General features: G+C 40.6%; 1 protein-coding gene across 2 annotated transcripts in view; it reads right to left on the bottom strand.

Moving 5' to 3' along the window:
- Nucleotides 1-19838, bottom strand: part of MMP16 (matrix metallopeptidase 16) — a 248253-nt gene that overhangs the window by 99450 nt on the left and 128965 nt on the right. For both annotated transcript variants that reach the window (XM_075582964.1, XM_075582963.1), the window contains exon 4: nt 17794-18098. In XM_075582964.1, coding sequence (XP_075439079.1) covers nt 17794-18098 — 305 coding nt within the window. The remainder of the gene's footprint in view (nt 1-17793; nt 18099-19838) is intronic.

The following is a 19838-nucleotide window of genomic DNA, read 5'->3' as shown; positions in this document are numbered from 1 at the left end:
CTCCAGACCAGCAAACTGCTAAAACGTTGGCTTTTATATAGGTGGTCACACTTGCTGATGATCAATTAATCAAGGGCATTTGATAAGCAGCACCTGTCTGCTACTTAGCATCTTAATTCCTATGGAAGCAGTAAAGGTGTACTTAGTTTTTCACACATTGCTTCTCCATTTTGGCTTTATTTTTTCTAAATAAATCATGACACGGTGTAATATGCCATGTGTTATTGTTCATCTGAGGTTGTATTTACCTAATTTTAAGACCTGCTATGGAACAGATGATTGTTATTATGTCCTGATATGCAAAACCATAGAATTCAAAGAGGGTGTACTTTCTTTTCCACACAACTGTAACTCTCAATCTGTTACTTCCTGGTAAAACATTTTATAAATAAATAGAGATTATGCATTTGAGGAACTCTGCGGGGAGATAAATGTGTCAGCTGGATAGCTGGGTTTATTGACCCTGGTCACATATACAAGTCACATGCTCACAGGTGTGCTGTACGTGACATACATAGTTACATAGTTACATCCAATAAGGCCTAATAAGGGGGGGGAATAAATTCCTTCCTGACTCCAAGAATTGGCAATCAGATTAATCCCTGAATCAACATTTTTCCCATGTTTCCATATTTGGTATATCCCTGTATACCGTTTATTTCTAAAAAGATATCCAACCTTTGCACGTCTTCATGCTTTTTATAAATTATATTTTAAAAGGTAACAAAAAAAGGTAGAAAAAAAGCATTTCTTCTGCATTTAACTAATAATAAAAATCATGCAGAGAAAAATGTATACCACTCAGAAATAAAGGGTAGAGGAAAAAAGAGCTAAGAACTGAATCTTGAGGGAGTACAAATGTGAAATTTGTTATGTTTATTATAATTATTTCAATTTAATCTATCAATATATTTTGCAGCATAGTACAATGGGGTGTAAATACAATAGCAATAAACTGATAACATACATTGGTAGGGGCAGACCTATGCAAGGCACTTAGGGCTGCCAGGCGGAGACTTAAAAAATACTGGACACAATGATAAAAGGTGCGACGTGCTCGAAACACAGACACACACACACCCTCTCACCGCTCCATGCTGTTTCCTCCTCTCCTTGCCCCTACCCCTAGGCTCCTGACCACCTCCTCCTGATTGGCTGCATTACACAGCAGTAGGCAATCAGGATGGAGGAAGCTGCCTGCTCACTTCCCGCTCAGGGAAATCCAGCCGGTCAGGTCACTACTGTATGTCCAGAGAGGTAATACCGTAATGTCCAGTATTACCTCAAATCTTTTACTGGACAGAGTATCTAAATACAGGACAGTCAGGTTCAATACTGGACACCTGGCAACCCTAATTAGTCACTTGCGCCGACACAGCTTTATGGGCCCATTGCCATGCCCACAAGGCACACTATTTTTAAAAAATTTCCCTGATGATCCTAGTGCCTAATGGTTGTCTATCCCTAATGAGCAGGGAAAAACCATGCCCACAACCCAGAGCGCTGAAAGTGTCCTACAAAAAAGTGGACGTGGAAGAGGTTGGTAAGAATAGAAGCCCGACGTTCCCTTGTTCCAACACTGCACATTAGTACACTAGGGAAGCAGGGCCCTCCGGCTGCAAGAAGCTTACAATCGATTGAAGAGAATTAACTTTAACAGGTGTATAAAAATATATACGTTTTAAGAATATGTATATTAAAAACAGAGCTCGTAAACAAATGGTAAATTTAAAAAATGCCAAACAAGTGCTTATGGATGAAAGGACTAAAATGAAAAACAATTCATGTTGAGAAATAATCTGACACTTGGGGCACATTTCCAATATTGTTGAAAGATACAGGAGACGAAATATTGACGAACAGAGCAATTTGTGTCAGTTTAAATTTGTTTTTATTAGATTAAGTAGAATGCACAACATTTTTTAGATATAGGTGAAATAAATTCACACAATGATATATTAAAAAGCAATCATTCAAAGGAAAGCACTGCAATTAGGTAACAAAAAAACAGAACAGAACAGAAATGTCACATAAGACAGCATGCTAGTTGCACATACTGTATGATGTTAGCAAAAGACCATGATTTTGGGCCGCCTACTTGTTTTGCATTCGTTTGGCATTTTGAAGGCTGCTGGAGCACTTGAAACAGAATAAGAGAAGGACTTAAGAGCCCGGCAACACTGTAATAACTCTGGTGCCAAAAAAAATTTATGTAGTACTTAGAGCAAATTACTCCTTGGCACTAGTAGGATCATGATAACATGTTGGGAGTCTGAATTTGGAATACAACAGGGCTAGTGAGTCGTGAGTGATGACAGAAACAAAAAGAGCCAAAACGTATAGCATTTGATTTGACAAATGGACATGGCGTGCAGGAGGAAAGCCCAAATCTAAAGTTCTATATTGTGGCCCATATTTACTAAGTAGTGCTATTCCATGATACATCTTCAATTCATTTAACCGAGGTGGTTGTTTGGTGTCTTATGGCACCAGAAGGGGTGTTACAGTATGGATACCACAGATTAGTAAATATTGGCCTTCGTCTGTAGTGCATGCGGTAACATTTTAGAGCCAAAAATCTGATTCCAGCCAATAGTGATTTTTAGGACACATTCGTTAGGACGATACAGGGGGTCATGCACTAAGCAACGGAAAATTGCATTCGCCAGGGGTTTGAATTCGCCATGTTTTTGGCGTGTTGCCCTCGCTGTCAGGATGATGTCGGTGTGGGGTATACACAGAGTATACCAGCGATCGGCTGAGATTCATCTCCCCCGCTCTCCACCGGTTGTCATCCCCCGTGCCGCCGGAAGTGACGTCAGACGCCATACTGCGACGGGGAGGTGGAAGCGAAGGGAAGCTATCCAGCCAGCACACCATCGCCAAAAAGCCCTCTACTGTCTCACGAAACTGCTACGGGAATACCTTTCAAGTACTTATTGTAAGTACGTTTGTGCACCTTGCGTGATGAGATAAAAATCTGTACTTTATGGTCTATACTATAGTCCGTCTTTCTTTCATATTATCCTACGTGAACCTGAGCTGTTATACCTTGAGATTATCCCGCATGAAGTTAACTACTATCAAGTTCCCCTCTCTGTGTATACCCCACACCGACATCATCCTGACAGAGTCAGACCACTGCCTGTTTAAATCTTACATGCTGTAAGTAGGAATTGCATTAGAGCCAAGATTCACCCACTCTCCGCTTGTCTTAACATATTGCACTATCACTGTGTTTATATTTTTTATTTCTTGGTGTGTTCCTGAGAATACCGCTCCCTTCCCCCCCCCCCCTGTGGATCAAGGCTCCGATATGTGTCATCGGGTGCCAGTGTCGCCGCCATCTTTATAGCGTCCCATACGCGACGTGCCCGCTATAAAGATGGCGGCGACACTGGCACCGATGCCCCAAACCGGGGCCTGTAACTCGGGAAGCAGGGGGTCCCTGAGCCACAAATCAATGCGGTTCAGCTCAGGGGACCCCCTGCTCCCACACAATATTATGAAAATACATTAATGCTACTTCATTACCATAGCGGATAGCCGCTAAGGCAATGAGGGGTTAAGGCATAATAGCATGTTTATTGGGGACAATTGCCCCCAATAAACATTGCAATAAACAACATACACCCCCTGTGCCCCCAACAACCCCTATACCCCCATTACATATATCACATTTTTGGGATGCACAGCAATGATACTATAGACCGGCGGTGGCCCTCGGGTGTTCCCCACAGGCCTGCAGTACCAATTCAGTGCACTCCTAAAAAAATTACAACACATAAATACACCACCCTTAACACATACAGTATAGTAATGTGCAAAATTAATATTATCCACATATGGATAATAGTGAATTTGCCCATTTAAAATACATAAAGAACAATAAATACAATACATACATATAGCACTCACCCATGTCCAGCTGCCACGATGAAGGCCATCCTCATCTTCATCACCGTCCATGCCCCCTCCGATGCTGCAAAACATGAACAAGAATAAAAACAGCCAATGTAATGTCCCCCAACCCCTTAATCACCATAGCGGTTATTAACCGCTACAGTCATTAAGAGTTTAAAACTCGGGAGGCCTACATACCCTTCCCCACTACCCCCCCCACCCCGTGAGGCCAAACCACCCTCACTCACCCAATACCCATCCATGAGGCCTACCCACATATCCTTGGGGCTAATACCCCCTTCCCCCACCCCCAGTACCCACAATAAAAACAATACACAGCCCCACAATAAACATCATTATATTTATTAAATACATAACCCACCCCCTGTGCCCCCCCATAAATACATGATTTATTATTTTACATACAGGGTTAATACCCCAGGCCCACGGGAGTCCCCGGTGGGCCTGATGGGTTACCTCACAGACCTACAGTAGCCCAGCTCCATGTTTCAAACAGGAACTGGAGGCCTACGGGTGGTCCCCGCCAGGTACCGTGGTCCACCAGGTGGTCTCCGCGGGCTGTCTGGGGGGCCCTGGGTGGTTCCCACGAGGGTCTGGGGGCCCTCGGGTGGTCCCTACCAGTCCGCGGTGCCCCCACAGATGTGGGGCCACCGGTTCTTCCCCGCAGGTTTCCCCCGAGGACCCGGCAGCCGTTTACCCGTGTGAAGCCCGAGGAGACCGCAGGTGGTCTCCATAGGTCCCCCGCAGACCTGAGGAAACAACCCTGTATGTAAAAAAAATAAACATGTCCTATACATTAAATACATCAACCCCCCCCCCCCCCAACACATACAGTACAATAATGTGCAAAATAACTATTATCCAGATAGGGATAATAGATTATTTGCCCGTTATTAAACACATTAAGCAGCATAATAAAATAAATAAAGTTCTACTAACCTCATCAATAAGAAGCCCCCTCGCTAGCAAAATCTGTGTCCTCCGTTGCCAACAAAATACATAGCCAATACATTGCAATTACATTCTGATATCAATTAACCCCTTAATCACCTTATCGGATAATAACCGCAAAGGTAAGTAAGGGGTTAAGCCACCCTGGTCCGATACCCACCCTTCACCCATTCATTTGCACAGTGGTTTCATCATGCAACTATATATATACTATATACATATAGATAGATAGATAGATAGATAGATAGATAGATAGATAGATAGATAGATAGATAGATAGATAGATAGATAGATAGATAGAGATAGATAGATAGATAGATAGATAGATAGATAGATAGATAGATAGATAGATAGATAGATAGATAGATAGACATATATAAATGTTTAAATGTTTAAGGGTTAACAAAAACGTGCACAAATAAAAATACCACTTCTCCATATCAGCCACAGTCTAACAAAATCCTATTTCCTAATAAAATCATTCTCATCTGCCAATCAAAAGCATCAAATGCCAATCAAAACATCGAATTTACATTGTATACATGATGCATAAAATCTGTGCACCATGTACACTTTGCCAATCAATGTTAACAAGAAAATACACTGAAATCCAAACAAGTATACTATTTAAACCAAGCAAGGCAAGCAAGGCAACCGCAATAAATTACCAATAAATTACCATTAATGAATCAAATCCCAAAACAATTAAAATACCATCCAAATCAATTACACAATTAACTCTTTTAATCGTTAAACAAACCCATTATCCAACAAAGTTAACATCTGACAAAATAGTAGTACCAAAAAAAACCACTATAAAAAAGCAAACCTCACCCTGACCTAAAGTACAGCATACAACACCAAAAATTACATCTAACTAATTAATAATAACATTACACACATTTAAGAGTAGCAGCATATCAAAATACATTTACACAGTGCAAAAAAGCATTCCCAACCAAATCAATTCTTACCCTGTATGTATATATCGATAGAGACATACATACATACATACATACATACATACATACAGTGGCAAGAAATGATAATGGAAAAAAATTGTATCACATATAAAAAATTACAAAAAACAGTTAAAGTTAAAAAAAAAAAAAATTCTTTTGTTAACTTACCATTAGCTGCCCCACTCTCCGACTCCCGTTGAACACCAAGCTCTCGAACAAATCCACGCACAGCAAAAGGAACCCATAAAATAAAAAAGCATAAAATAAAAAAGCATAAAATAATAAACGAAGCTTGTCTTTTATTTGTAATCCATTCCGTCACTGTCTTCATCTCTGTTCTTCTGTCTTCCGTCTTCTTCTGGGGGTCTTCTTACCGTCTGCTGCCACGCCTTCTTCTCTTCTTTCTTCCGGAGGTCCGTCCTCCTCGGCGTCTGCCTTCAAAATGAGACGACATAGGCTTTTATAGGCCTATGATGTCACATTATCGTCATATGGTTCCCACGGCACTGATTGGGCCGTGAAAAGCATGTGATTTTGGGGAAAAAATTCATTTTGATGACGCTATTAAAGGCAATGACGCCAGCCAATCACAATGGCTGTTCTTCAATTGCCTTTAAGATGACATCATGAAAAGAAAGATGGCCGGCCTCACATGGTACGGTAGCCAATCAGAGCGTGGGAACTACATCCCAACTCTGTAGGCCTCCCGAGTGGTGGGTGAGGGTGGGTTAACCCCTTAATGACTGTAGTGGTTAATAACCGCTATGGTGATTAAGGGGTTAGGGGACATTACATTGGCTGTTTTTATTCTTGTTTATGTTTTGCAGCATTGGAGGGGGCATGGACGGTGATGAAGATGAGGATGGCCTTCATCGTGGCAGCTGGATATGGGTGAGTGCTATATTTTAGCGGGAGGGCTTAACCCCTTCATGACCGTAGCGGTATTAACCGCTAAGGTCATGAAGGGGTTAAGTGCACCCGCAACCCCCCCACAAGCCCTAAACAAGCACCAAGGGCCAAATACCCCCTTCACCCACCCCTGCTACCCACAATAAACCTGGCACGGCTGGTTAACCCCTTCATTGCCTTAGCTGTTAGCCGCTAAGGTAATGAAGTGGCCCTTAAATGCATTTTTCCTGCCTCGGATGCATGCCGGTGGACTCCGGTGCTGGTATTAATGGTATCAGCTCCGGAGACCTCCGGCATCAATCCCAGGCAGGAAAAAGGCCTGATTTTTTCTAAGTGCCGTTCCGCCGCTCATCCGCAGCCTCTCTCCAGCAACTTGTCAACTTTTTGGGGCGAGATGGATTGGCGTGAAAATCTCAATTCTAGAGTGGCGAATAGCTGCTCGCCACTACTAGAATTGAGCGGGTTTCAAAACATGGCTAGTTCCTTTTCGCCGCGCCGATGGCGGGAAAAAAAACCGCCAACAAACGTGGCAGTTTTTTTGCTTTTTGCCAAGTTTTCGCCCCTTACTGAATCGGGGTATGCATTTTTGGCGCAAAACCGCCGAAAAGTGACTTTGCGCCGCTTACTGCATGAGGCCCACAGTATGTAACAAAACGTTTATTATACTATGCAACGTATCATTATTCTGCTACTGTATTTTGCATTCAATTTTTTTTCCTCTTCAAAAAGTAAAAACTGCGAGCTCATATCTCTCGAGTGCTACGAGCCATGAAAGGGGAGATTACGGTCACTTCACAGAGTTTAACTAAATTATTGAGAGGGGACATTAAAGCACCATTTCCCATACATATTTTTTTTTTTTTACATTTCTGTCCATTTTTGGCAGCACCTGTACTGGGGGATCCTCTGGATCAGAACCATGCTATTTCTAGCTGCCGGACCACCAGGTTATGGAAACAATTACATTTTTAGTTGCAGGTAATCTGCTTCCTATTGAAGCATTCAAAATGGAGCCAAATCGGCTTCGGCCTGTAAACCATTAGAAAGATGCAACATTATGGGGATTGGATGACCCTGGTGTCATTTTGGGATTTTAGATGAAGATTAACACCATCTAAAAAGATAAATATCTCTGGAACCGGGTTGTCATCAGAGCTGACTTTGGTGATGATCATGGATAAAATATTAGCAGCTTCTAAGCAAGTAGACAGTTAATTAAAATTGATATTAAGGAGAAATAGAGTGACAGTGGTTCTCAATTCATCAGAGCTTACAGATGTCTGACTGTGCCTCTAAATAGTGATAGTAAAATAAAAAAAGACGAAAGAAAGATAGATAGTATAACAGTTCATTAACCTGACATCGATTACAGAATAGATCTCATGTTGATTGGAGTAAATACGTGTAGCTATGCATGTAAAATGGTCTGCAGTTGTCTCCCCTGCTGGCAGTAAACCTGGTAAGTTACAGGGATGCCAGCAGTAATCATGGAGGTTTACCCTCATACCCTGGTGAGGTGCCCTATGTATGGGTGGGAGTGGCTACCAGCTCTGAGTCCACAGTTAGTGACATCAGAGTTGTGACAGCTCCTGAAGTATATAAGGCACAGCACTGCCCAAAGTTAGTTGGTTGCTGGATTGCTGAGTTGTTGGGAAGGAAGGAACCACTAGTGCAGTAACTAGTGGTCCATCTCTACATTAATCTAGAGAAGAGCCACACTGTGTCCAGGGACCTGGCACAGGGGTGATCTTCCTACGGGGAGAGGGGATCCCACTCCATTGGGAGGGCGTACCTGGCAAAGGGACAGCATAGAACTATGTGCGGCTGAGACAGCTGGCTGTGAAGGGCAGCTTGCCCACAAAGCAACAATAAAGATGTCTTGTTCAATGATACCCCCACTGTGTGAGTGTGAAGTTACACTACAGTGGACGCACCACCAAGAAGGAGTTCTTCATCAGGACCATCTCCCTGCGGATGCATAGACCCTGATGAGGTGGAGGCGCTGCACGTGATATAGGTAGGACTCGTACCCACTACCTCAGCTACCTGTCTTGATTGACAATCCCCGAATACCATCATGCGGGAGACTCAGGAGTCCTGTTGCCTACAGGTGCACCACCAAACACGACCATGTAATGGGGCTGGTTAGACCACACGGGCCAATATGAGATTGGGTGGGTCACACTAGAGGGAACAACCGTTACATACGTAATACCTAAAATGATTCTTCAGTTTTTAATTCACTTCTCTTTTTGTAAAGAAAAGTGAATTAAACATCAGGGGAATAGCTAAAGGAACATAAAATCAAAAGAGCAGTTTAACTCAGTGAAACATATAAAGAAATCAAGTTCAATTAGCAATGTATTCAGAACAAATGCTCACTTTTAGATGCTTAGTGCTACTGAAGATGTAAAGTGGGAAATTATGGATGAACATATACTATACTGAACAGTACGTTTATTCATCTTTAAACATTATGCTTGTGCAATTTAATATTCATATGGAAGTGCTTTTGGTTTTTAACTGTGCCGTTTCATTTAGCTTAAAGGTTTTGGGGGAGTGGACAAACCAGCCCCTGCTTGGCCAAAAGAAGAATTTGCCAAAGATCTCACAATCAGTCTAATTCAATCACGGTGAATGAGCTTGAAACTACTGTAAAAACACCCTATCCAGAAAGTATATCTTCACCAGATTGCCAGTGAGCACCTGGGTTTTCAGCAACCAGAATTGCAGCTGTACCATTAAAGCATACAGACTCACACTAAAACAAACTTTTATTCAACTAGAAAGCTTAAACAATTAGCTTGGCCAATTAACTGCCTGACAAAGGAACACTTCTGAGTACCATTTCAAGAACAATAGAAACAATACACTTCAACAATAATTAGATGCCAAAGGGCTAAAAATATATAAAAACTCTTCCAAAAAAATACTGGATAATATATAGTTGCATTGAATTAGAAAATCACACACAAAGCGAAGAGAGGAAAGGAGAGAGTAAAATAGAATAATGGTGCAAGAAAGTCTTCTACTTTTTGTATTCATTTATATAATGCTGATGGTGGGTGATTTATTGAACAGGAAAGCGCCTATTAAACATATGGCATTTACGTTTCAACATACTGTATGACAGATGCTTAAGAAAGATTGAAAACAATATTATCTGATGCTCCTTTTTTTTTCTTTTCTTAGTGTGGACAAAATTAAGTATCAGTCTGTTGTGACATTCTCAATAGATTTTTGTTATCCTATCAACAGTGTTGAAAATTGTACATGCACAGTAATGCCATTTCTCTATAAATCTAAAATCTAGTTCTCTATAAATATATATATATATATATATATATATATATATATATATATATTATATACACACACACACAAACAAACATTATGTACCGCGCACACACACACACACACACACACACACACACACACACACACACACACACACACACACACACACACACTATATATATATATATATATATATATATATATATATATATATATATATATATATATATATATATATAAAGACAAAAGAAGTTAACTGCAATTACAAATCCATGAGGAAAGGAGACTTCAAACAAGAGGACTACTTTCTCAAACCCCAATCCTCTGACAGAGTATAAATGACTAGTACAAAACTTGGACCTGTAATATTCCAAAATTCACAAGAGGAATTGGTGTGGCTTCCTAAATAGTTGCTATAGCAACCCAAGTAAGCTTAATGCATTAAAAATCCTTAGAAAGGGCATAAAGAATGGGGACAGATACACTAAGTAGTACCTTATACTACACAATTGATTTATATATATATATATATATATATAAATATTATCTGAGGCTCCTTTCTAAGAATTTTTAATGCATTAAGCTTACTTGGGTTGCTATAGCAACTATTTAGGAAGCCACACCAATTCCTCTTGTGCAATAGGCAGCCATATTGTGTGGGAACAGCCTTGGGAAGTAGGATCGTCACTGATTGAACACAACAGAACGGATTGATCGGCAGCTTTATAATTGCATTGCCGTAACCGCGGCATTTATTAAAAGAAACAAACAAACAAACAAACAAAAAAATATACCATTGCTATTTGTTTGCATGTTAATAGAAACATTTTCTGGATAATTATTTAGATTGTCAGGCTGGTTAAAAGCACAATATACTGCAGTCTGTGGTCCAACCGATGACATTTCTGTGTTTCTCTTACTGCCCCTTGTAAATACCAATGGTTACATCAGTTATTCTAAAGCTGTAACGGATCCGGGGACTCGCTCTGCCCAGCGTGTCCCCGTCATATTGGTTCCTCCAGCTAACCCTCCCCTTTCCTTGCCTTCCCGATCTCTGCCTCGTTGCCTCGCGGCGTGGTCGCGCTCCGGTTCGCGGTCTGCACGCATGCGCGGTCCCCTCGCTGTGCGCGCGCGTTCCCGATCCCTGATCTCCCATCAGGGGACTCACGCTCTTCGGCGCACCTCCCTCTCCCTACCTGGTTCCTCCGCTCCTTCCCCCTCTCATACCCTCCAGCCAAGCACCCCCTCCGCGATCCTTCCTCCACGCTCTGGTACTCGCGCGTGCGTGTTACAGAGGGCGTGCGCACCTGCTCTACTTACCAACCCTCTCCAGGTACTGGCTCCGCCCCCCGGGGCTTGCAGGCTATTATCCTTGATTACCTCCCTGTCTCCTCCCCTGCTCTCTCTCAGCTATCCCTGCAAGCTCCCAGACAAACCCCTGCTCCACCCCTTCCTGCTATTTGTCCTCCCTCCTTTATAACCCCAGTCTGTCCTCTCTTTCCTTGCTCTGCATAGCTTTCCTGTAGCTCCTGTGTGTGCAGTGTCTATGCCCAGCTCCCTTGTTCTGTTTCAGCTCTGGTTCCTGTCCCTGCCCCTGTTTGGATTCCCTTGGTTTGAACTTGAACTCTGCTTTGGACTTTGACTACGCTGCCTTCTCCTGCCCTTGAACCCTGGCTTTCGGACATCACTACGCTGCTCTCTCCAATCCCTGGACTCTGGCTCTTGGACAATACCTTCCGACCTCTGGCGCCCCGGACTCAGCAAGTATAACGTTAACCCTTACTCACCAGGTCCGGCAACGCAACTACCACACTCCGGGCACGCCCTCACTGCTGTGGGTGCGTGTTATACCCTTACACACCTCCAGTACTGGGGACTGGCCAGGTCTGCGGGCATACAGGCATTACAAAAACCTCTACTCAGGAACCACTAGCCACACCAGGTTTTAGGAATAACCAATGCATTTGCACACAGGACAATGCACCTATGCACCTCATTTGGATACAATTATAATGTTGGGTGGTTTGCTGACTGTTGGCCACTTCTCAAAGACTGATGTTATAATGTTAAAAATATATTTGTCACAGCTGAGCAAATATGAGCATAAATCAGTCCTTCTGGAGCCAGATTAGCGGCGTTCACTTTTGCAATGCTGAGGAACCAGATGGTTCTCAGATGTACTGTAATAGGTGATGATGGGCCCTGCAAGCCTGTCCTAGTACTATTGCACACAGAGGCCTTGAGGGCCTGTCCAGGATGTTCCTCCTTAGTCCTCATACTGTATAGGGAATGGGCAATAGTTCATTGGGGACAAAAAGGAAAGACTGCACCAAGCAGGGGTTGGTGGTACTGTACTGTAGGTGCCTTTGCACACTGTGAGGGGTTAAGGCTTGTTCCTAATTATGATGTACCTCCTCACTGTCACTGTGTAAAATCAGTCAGTAATCAATCATCAGCCCAGTGCTGATTGCTGATGCAGGAACTTTATAGTCATCTCTCATCACTTGTGCTTACAGTGCATTTCCTTGCCCTTTATCATGATGCTATAGATATAATTACAGACAGATAGGCAGTCAGACTGGGGATAATTGATGCTCATCATGGCAATTACAAGCACTAGCTGCCTGCAAATGGTTTATCATAGACAGCCCAGTAGTCTACAATATCTCTCCATAGACACCAAACCACATTATCACTCACTACCAACTCGAACTCCAGTAGGCTAATGGTGTAGATCTCTGTGTATGTGCCCGATATGATATATGCACTAATTCATTCAAGTAAATTTGCTAAAGAAGGCACTTTTCTCATCAAAATGTGTGTTCTATGCATAATTAGTTGCTAAAAAAGTAGGAAATATCTGCAAATGTTCAAATAGCTGTGAAAGTCCAAAATGTGCCTAACTTGTGAACATTACAAATCTCTACTGAAAAGTAGTTACATAGATGTCATTGCAGTTTTATGAGAGTTGATCAGGATTTACTATTAATAGTGTATATAGTGGAATATTTTTAATAAAACAAGTATATGAATAGAGAAAAATAACAAAGTTAGTTGAAGAGATGTTTCAGTTATTAAAGCAGCAATACAGGTTTCATTTTTTTGTTTATTAATTACAGGATTGAAGCAGGGGGTCTCCAGAGCTGAAATGTGTTCATTTCAGCTCCGGGGACCCAATGCTTCCAGAGATTCTTAACTCCGTAGGGTAGGTCGGCATCTATGCAGGCAGGGAAATAGTGTGCCTAACATAATAGCGGCATTTAAATGTCACAAGGGCCAATAGGAAACCGTGACATCATCCGGTGCAGCTTCCTATTGGCCTGTGTAACCAGGGGCTTTAAACTATAGAGATACCGGCACCGCTCCGGAGGTAAGAATATCAGGAGGAAGGGGGTTCCTGCAACTGAAATTAACACAGTTGAACAACGAAGACCCCCTGCTTCTATCCTGTAATAAGAGAAAAAGAAATGAAAGCTGTATTGCTGCTTTAACAGGACATACTGTATCTTTATTTTGGATGGAATGCTCTTTCTGACGAGTGCTACAATTACATCAAGGGAACTCGAGATTTAATTGTGGAACAGATTGAGAAAATTCAGTTGCCTAACTCCTTGGCAAAATGTAGGAATAAGTGCCAGCTGCGCTTTCATGATCTGTTACACTAGTGTTCCTCATCCCACACCATTAATTTATCAGTAGTTACATTTTTTTAAAGTTCCTATAAAAGTGTGTGACTGTTGACGTTAAATATATTAGAGCTATTGCAGTTTATATTTTCAACTACATTTTCTAATACATTTATTTATAAAATATTTTACCAGGAAGTAATACATTGAGAGTTACCTCTCGTTTTCAAGTATGTCCTGGGCACATGTTTCACATACGGCACCCCTATGATCAAGTGACCTATATACGGGACAAGAGTTAATACACGGCTCTCTCCGCAAAGGTCCCTCAAATGAACAATATCTCCCCTCAATACGTCCCAATATACAATCTCTCACGGAAAGCACACTTGTGAGCATGTGATATATATGCAACCAGGATTAATACACAAGAGTAAACTAACCAACTCACCTTTCTCCTTCACAAGGTAGTTCAAATGAGTTCATATTTACCCTTACTCAGTTGCAATCTAATCTATCCGCCGCCACCACCAGCAAAAGATAAAGGCAGACAAAATATGTTATCTGCCAGTGTCTAATGTTCCCTGATTATTAAAGAGAAATTACAGTTCAATCGCAGCTCAAAGAATCACTTATTAAGGTTTTATTTTTAATATTGCAAAATACAGTGCTTACATTACAGCACAAACATTATTACAAGAATATACAGTTATAATACATGCATACAGTTTCTTAGCTGTAATCGTCTAACGTTGATCAGATATTTTCCAAAAAGGGTCTTGAGTGGAGCTTGAGATTTCACGTGCTCCAGTCTGGACACTCCCTTGGTTAAATCAGCAGTCCAAGCTGCTGCCCTCCCTCCCCCCACCTCCCCTTTTTAATATGTGCATAAATACAATCCACACAATGATAAGTAATTAGATTAGTTGCCGATCGACCGTTCTCCCGTAATTGATCAGCGAAGATTCAGCTGTGCGGTTCACTAAATGACTGCCAAGGTGTATTCTGCAGTCAGTGTAACTTTTGTTGCTATAGCAACCATTTACAAAAAGGCTTGTTACATTATATACATAAAACATGTAATTCAGAGTTGTTTTTTTTAAAAAATGCTACAAGTATTTTCTCATAGTACAGAACTGATTTATTAAAATAAAAAACACAAGTAAGACATTGCTTTGCTTGGTCTGAAGATTTAAAAAATAATTTTCTATTCAAACATGCCAATTTTTATGCCCAGACCTTCTGAATTGAAACACAACGTTTAATACAGGATAATATTCAGGAATACCTAATGTAAACAAAATTATTAGTAATAGTCAGCATGTATTTATGAAGGATAGATCATGCCAAACTAGCCTTATTTGTTTCTTTGAGGAGGTAAGTAGGAATTTAGACCAGGGTAATGCAGTTCATGTGGTTTTACTTAGATTTTGCAAAGGCTTTTGGTACGGTTCCACACAAGAGGTTGGTGTAAAAAATAAAGCAAATTGGACTCAGTAATAATATGTGCACCTGGATTGAAAACTGGTTGACGGATAGACAACAGAGGGTTGTCATAAATTGAACTTTTTCAGGTTTGGCTAAGGTTGTTAGTGGAGTACCTCAGGGATCGATACCGGGACCCCTGCTTTTTAACTTGTTTATTAATGACCTTGAGTTGGCATCGAGAGCAAAGACTCCATTTTTGCTGATACTAAATTGTGTAAGGTAGTAGAATCAGAGCAGGATGTAATTTCTCTCCAGAAGGACTTGGAGAGACTGGATTATTGGGCAGGTAATTGTCAGAAAAGGTTTAATACAGATAAATGAAAGGTTATGCATTTGGGAAGCAAGAATAAACAGGTGACTTACAAATTAAATGGGGGGAATCCTTGATGGAGAAGGATTTAGGCGTGCTTGTAGACAGCAGACTAAGCAGACTAAGACTTAGCAATAGTGCCCAAAGTCATGCAGTAGCTGCAAAGGCAAACAAGATCTTATCTTGCATTAAACGCTCCTGTACAAAGCCCACACCTTTAATATGGAGTACAATTTGGGGCACCACTCCTTAGAAAAGACATTATGGAACTAGAGAGAGCGTAGAGAAGAGCCACCACATTAATAAAGGGGATGGACAATCTAACTTTTGAGGAGAGACTAGCTAAATTAGATTTATTTACATTAGAAAAGTGGTGTCTAAGATGGGATATGATAACTATATACAAATATATTCAGGGACAGTACAAGGAGCTTTCAAAATATCTATTTATCCCAAGGACCGTACAAAGGACTCGGGGTCATCCCTTAAGGCAGGGGGGCACAAACGTTTTTCCCTGCGCCCCTGCCGGATGTCCTCTCTGCGCGCCCCTCCTCCCGCCTCCTCCTTACCTTGATTCCCGGTGTCTGGGCGTCATGTTGCCATAGCAACGTGACGTCACATGATCCTGCAGCGTCATTTGACGCCGCGTTGCCATGGCGACGTGTCTCCAGATGCCGGCTGAATTAAGGTAAGTATTGTTTACAGAGACAGGGTAAAAGAACATAGTTCATGATAGTGCTCTAATGACCTTGGGTACTGAACAAGATTTCACCAGCAACAAAGGAAAGGGTTCTTTACAGTAAGGGCAGTTACAATGTGGGATTTATTACCCATGGAGACTGTGATGGCAGATACAATAGATTTCATTAAAAAAAAAGGTTGGACATCTTTTTAGAAAGTAAAGGTATACCAAATAAGTAAACATGGGAAGGATGTTGATCCAGGGAGAGAGCCGATTGGCAACTCTTGGAGTCAGGAAGGAATTTATTTTTCCCCTTATGATATGTCACTGGGGTTTTTTGTTTTTTTCCTTCCTCTGGATCAATAAGTAATTATAAATATAGGATAAAGTATCTGTTGTCTAAATTTAGCATAGGTTAAACTTGATGGACATATGTCTGTTTTCAACCTCATCTACTATGTAACTAAGTAACTATTTTTATTCCACCAATAAATTACATTTAAATCCTATTTGACTTCATTATGTTGCATGTATTTCAAACTATTTAAGCAACAATGCACTAAAATTGTGTCATGATGTTTTTCCACCTGGAAACTCATGATATTAGTTTGAGGCACCCATAGAACTTTTATTAAACAGTTAGTTATTCCACTGGAACATTTACAATGTGGTTCATTGCACATTGGGCACAACATATACAGGCATACCCCGGTTTAAGGACACTCACTTTAAGTACACTTGCGAGTAAGGACATATGACAAATGGGAGCTCGCGCATGCACCTGTCAGCACGTCCTGAACAGCAATACCATCTCCCTACCTGTACCAAAGCTGTGCGCAAGCGGGGAGACAATAGAGCCTATTAAAAATGCGTTATTTACATCAGTTATGCACGTATATGCCGATTGCAGGGCAATACATGCATCAATAAGTGGAAAAAAGGGAGTGCTTCACTTTAAGTACATACATGCTCCGGTCCCATTGCGTACGTTAATGCGGGGTATGCAAGTAAAAAAAAAAAAACATGTATACTGACAGCAAATATTTAAAACACATTGTCTATCAATTTATTATCAAAGTAATCTTATTAAACTTTTTTGTGAAAGGCAATGTTTAGGAACTGTACAGTTTGAATGTGTGACACGTTATTATCCTGCCTCCCTTGCATTTGCAGTATCAATTAATCACGTCACTTCAGCTTTCTGGAATTAAATACAGATCTTGCAGCCGCTATGGTACCCGCCAACGCAGTTTGGGCAGGAAATACATAACGCAATATTTTGGAGAGGCTTCATTCAAACAAACATACTGCGCCAAAAATCACCTGGGAAATTGCGTTATACCAGATGTTCTAACACATTAACAGGCACAAGAACATGTGTACTTCTGGTATACAAAAAAAAGACAGGAGCACAAAAGGTGTTCCTTAAATTTTCGGCCCACTCTTAAAAGTTATATAATTAGTATTATATGATAAAAAAAAGTGCTCTGCACACATCCATTTTTGTGTATGTAATTAGAAACATAGTTAGTTAAAGAAGAAATGGTACAACTTATGTTCCATAATTGTAAAATTATATATTTTTTCATGAAATAGGCTTGGAATAAATAACATACAGTGTGATGTGTAAAATACCAATCTTACCATCATGATTAGGATTTCCTAAAGTCCACGGTTCATCCGAGTCGAAATGCGTGTCTCCCCCTATTCCGGGTCCCGGAAAGTAAGCATGTGCCAAAAATCCCCCCTCTCCATCAAACGGAGAACTGTCTCCATGAAAACCAGATGCAAAGATAATTGTAATGTCCACATCCCTTTTGCCATTTTCTAATTCATTGTATGGAACTTCTTCAAAGGTCAGCGGAGTAACATTCTGCCAAACATCAAAGGCACGGCGAATGGCTTTACGTGTTTCTGTATCTCCTACTTTTGGAGTGACGTTCTTTACGCTAGAATAAAAACAAAAGAAATGTCAGGAATTGAACTTTTCTGTCAATAGTGAATCAAATTTTTACCCAGATTCTGATAAACACAACTTCTTAAACTTTTTTTTTCCAGAGTAATATTTGCAGCTCAAAACCAGAACAGACCTCAAGATTTCATCACAGTACTTGATTGTGAAATATTAGCAGCGATGAGACAGACTTGGTCAGCCACGGACCACTTATTGCAACACAAACCACAGAGGATTGGCTGAATACTACTGTACTCCAATCAAAATATGACCGTATCAATTATGTATGTTTTACACAAAATTATTGACACACACTAAAATAAGGCAAATGTATAGATACTGAAGCCGTTACTAAATTTAAATGAAAGTATTTTGTAATTTTGATATCAGAATAAATTAAAGCTCTTAGTTAAATGGTACACAGATTTCTCCTACTGTAAATCAATATTTATTTGGCACACACTACGCGGAAATGTATGTGCAACTACAAATACTTTGTAGCCCATAATGTAAACTGTGGCATAAAAAAGAGGAAGCTATAATTGTGAAAAGCCTGGGTTATTAACAACATGAAGATTAGTGGATTTAATATTGATTTACTGTAGGCTTCTTTATAAATAAAAGTAATTCTTTCATTGCCACTGCCTTGACTTCTACCTGCCTTGAGACTGTGTAAGTGAAATACAACTTCTTATTGAAATCAGGGTGATTGATAATTGCTTTTTCTGGGGATAGTTGATTTGTGTCTCTAAAAGCAGCATTCCTTCCCAGATATCAATTGTTATTTCCATTTTACACTCTGTTTCATCTCTCTTAGTGCACCAAGGTCCTCTAAATATTGTAATCCCAATGTCCCCTATCCAATGTGGTACATACTGTAGGTAACAAAGCAGTAACTTCAATTCAAGTGAATTACACTACGTGTTAACAGCTTCTCATCACATTTAATAGCGGAAATGCATCTAGAAATTGTATTTCAAAGCAGCTAGGATCACAGATTCTCCATCTCTAACATCAAGTATTTTTATCCACCAATTAATGTCCATAGTATACTGTACCAATAACTTGACAATTTCTGTATGCAAACAAAACTGTACTTTTTATTTAGTAAAGTACTTTTATATCATTTTTCATTTGATATCTACTTCTAAGATCAGAAATAAACTGAGAAGTGCCAATTGTATTACCCATATTAATGAAAAAGCAAATGTGACCCAACAATCTCACTCGCTATCTTAGTACAGAATTCCAGCCGTTTGGGACATATAGAGTGTGACTGCTTTAATTAAGATCAACATAAAGTTCCACATAATCATAACTCTACATAAACATGGCATTGATCATTTATTGCAATGTATTTTCATTGTTCTACATTCTTCACTCTCACCATGCCTGGGAAAATGCAAGATTGTTTGTGTCATCACAATGCAACTCGTTCTATTCGAGAGGTTTCTGCCTCTCACAGCATTGGCAATTCACAGTGACAGCATTTGCATGTCAGCCTTTTAGCATGGCAACAAGAGCAGGAAAGATAAAAAGCTGCCATGTTACGCGCAGAGCGTTAAGAAATTGAAACACCATCCTACAAATGCTGCTGTTGCTGCTGAAATGCTGACAAAACCAAACACCGGCAAAAACAAACCATCCTAATCAGTTAATTAGGCAATGGTACATAATTTGTCAGGGTCCTGTAAAATTAAAGAGGTCTACAATTCTGTATGATTTGTTACACCTG

Source organism: Ascaphus truei, chromosome 2 (assembly GCF_040206685.1).
Source record: "Ascaphus truei isolate aAscTru1 chromosome 2, aAscTru1.hap1, whole genome shotgun sequence".
NCBI lineage: Eukaryota > Metazoa > Chordata > Amphibia > Anura > Ascaphidae > Ascaphus > Ascaphus truei.
This window is presented reverse-complemented; position numbering and strand designations above follow the sequence as displayed.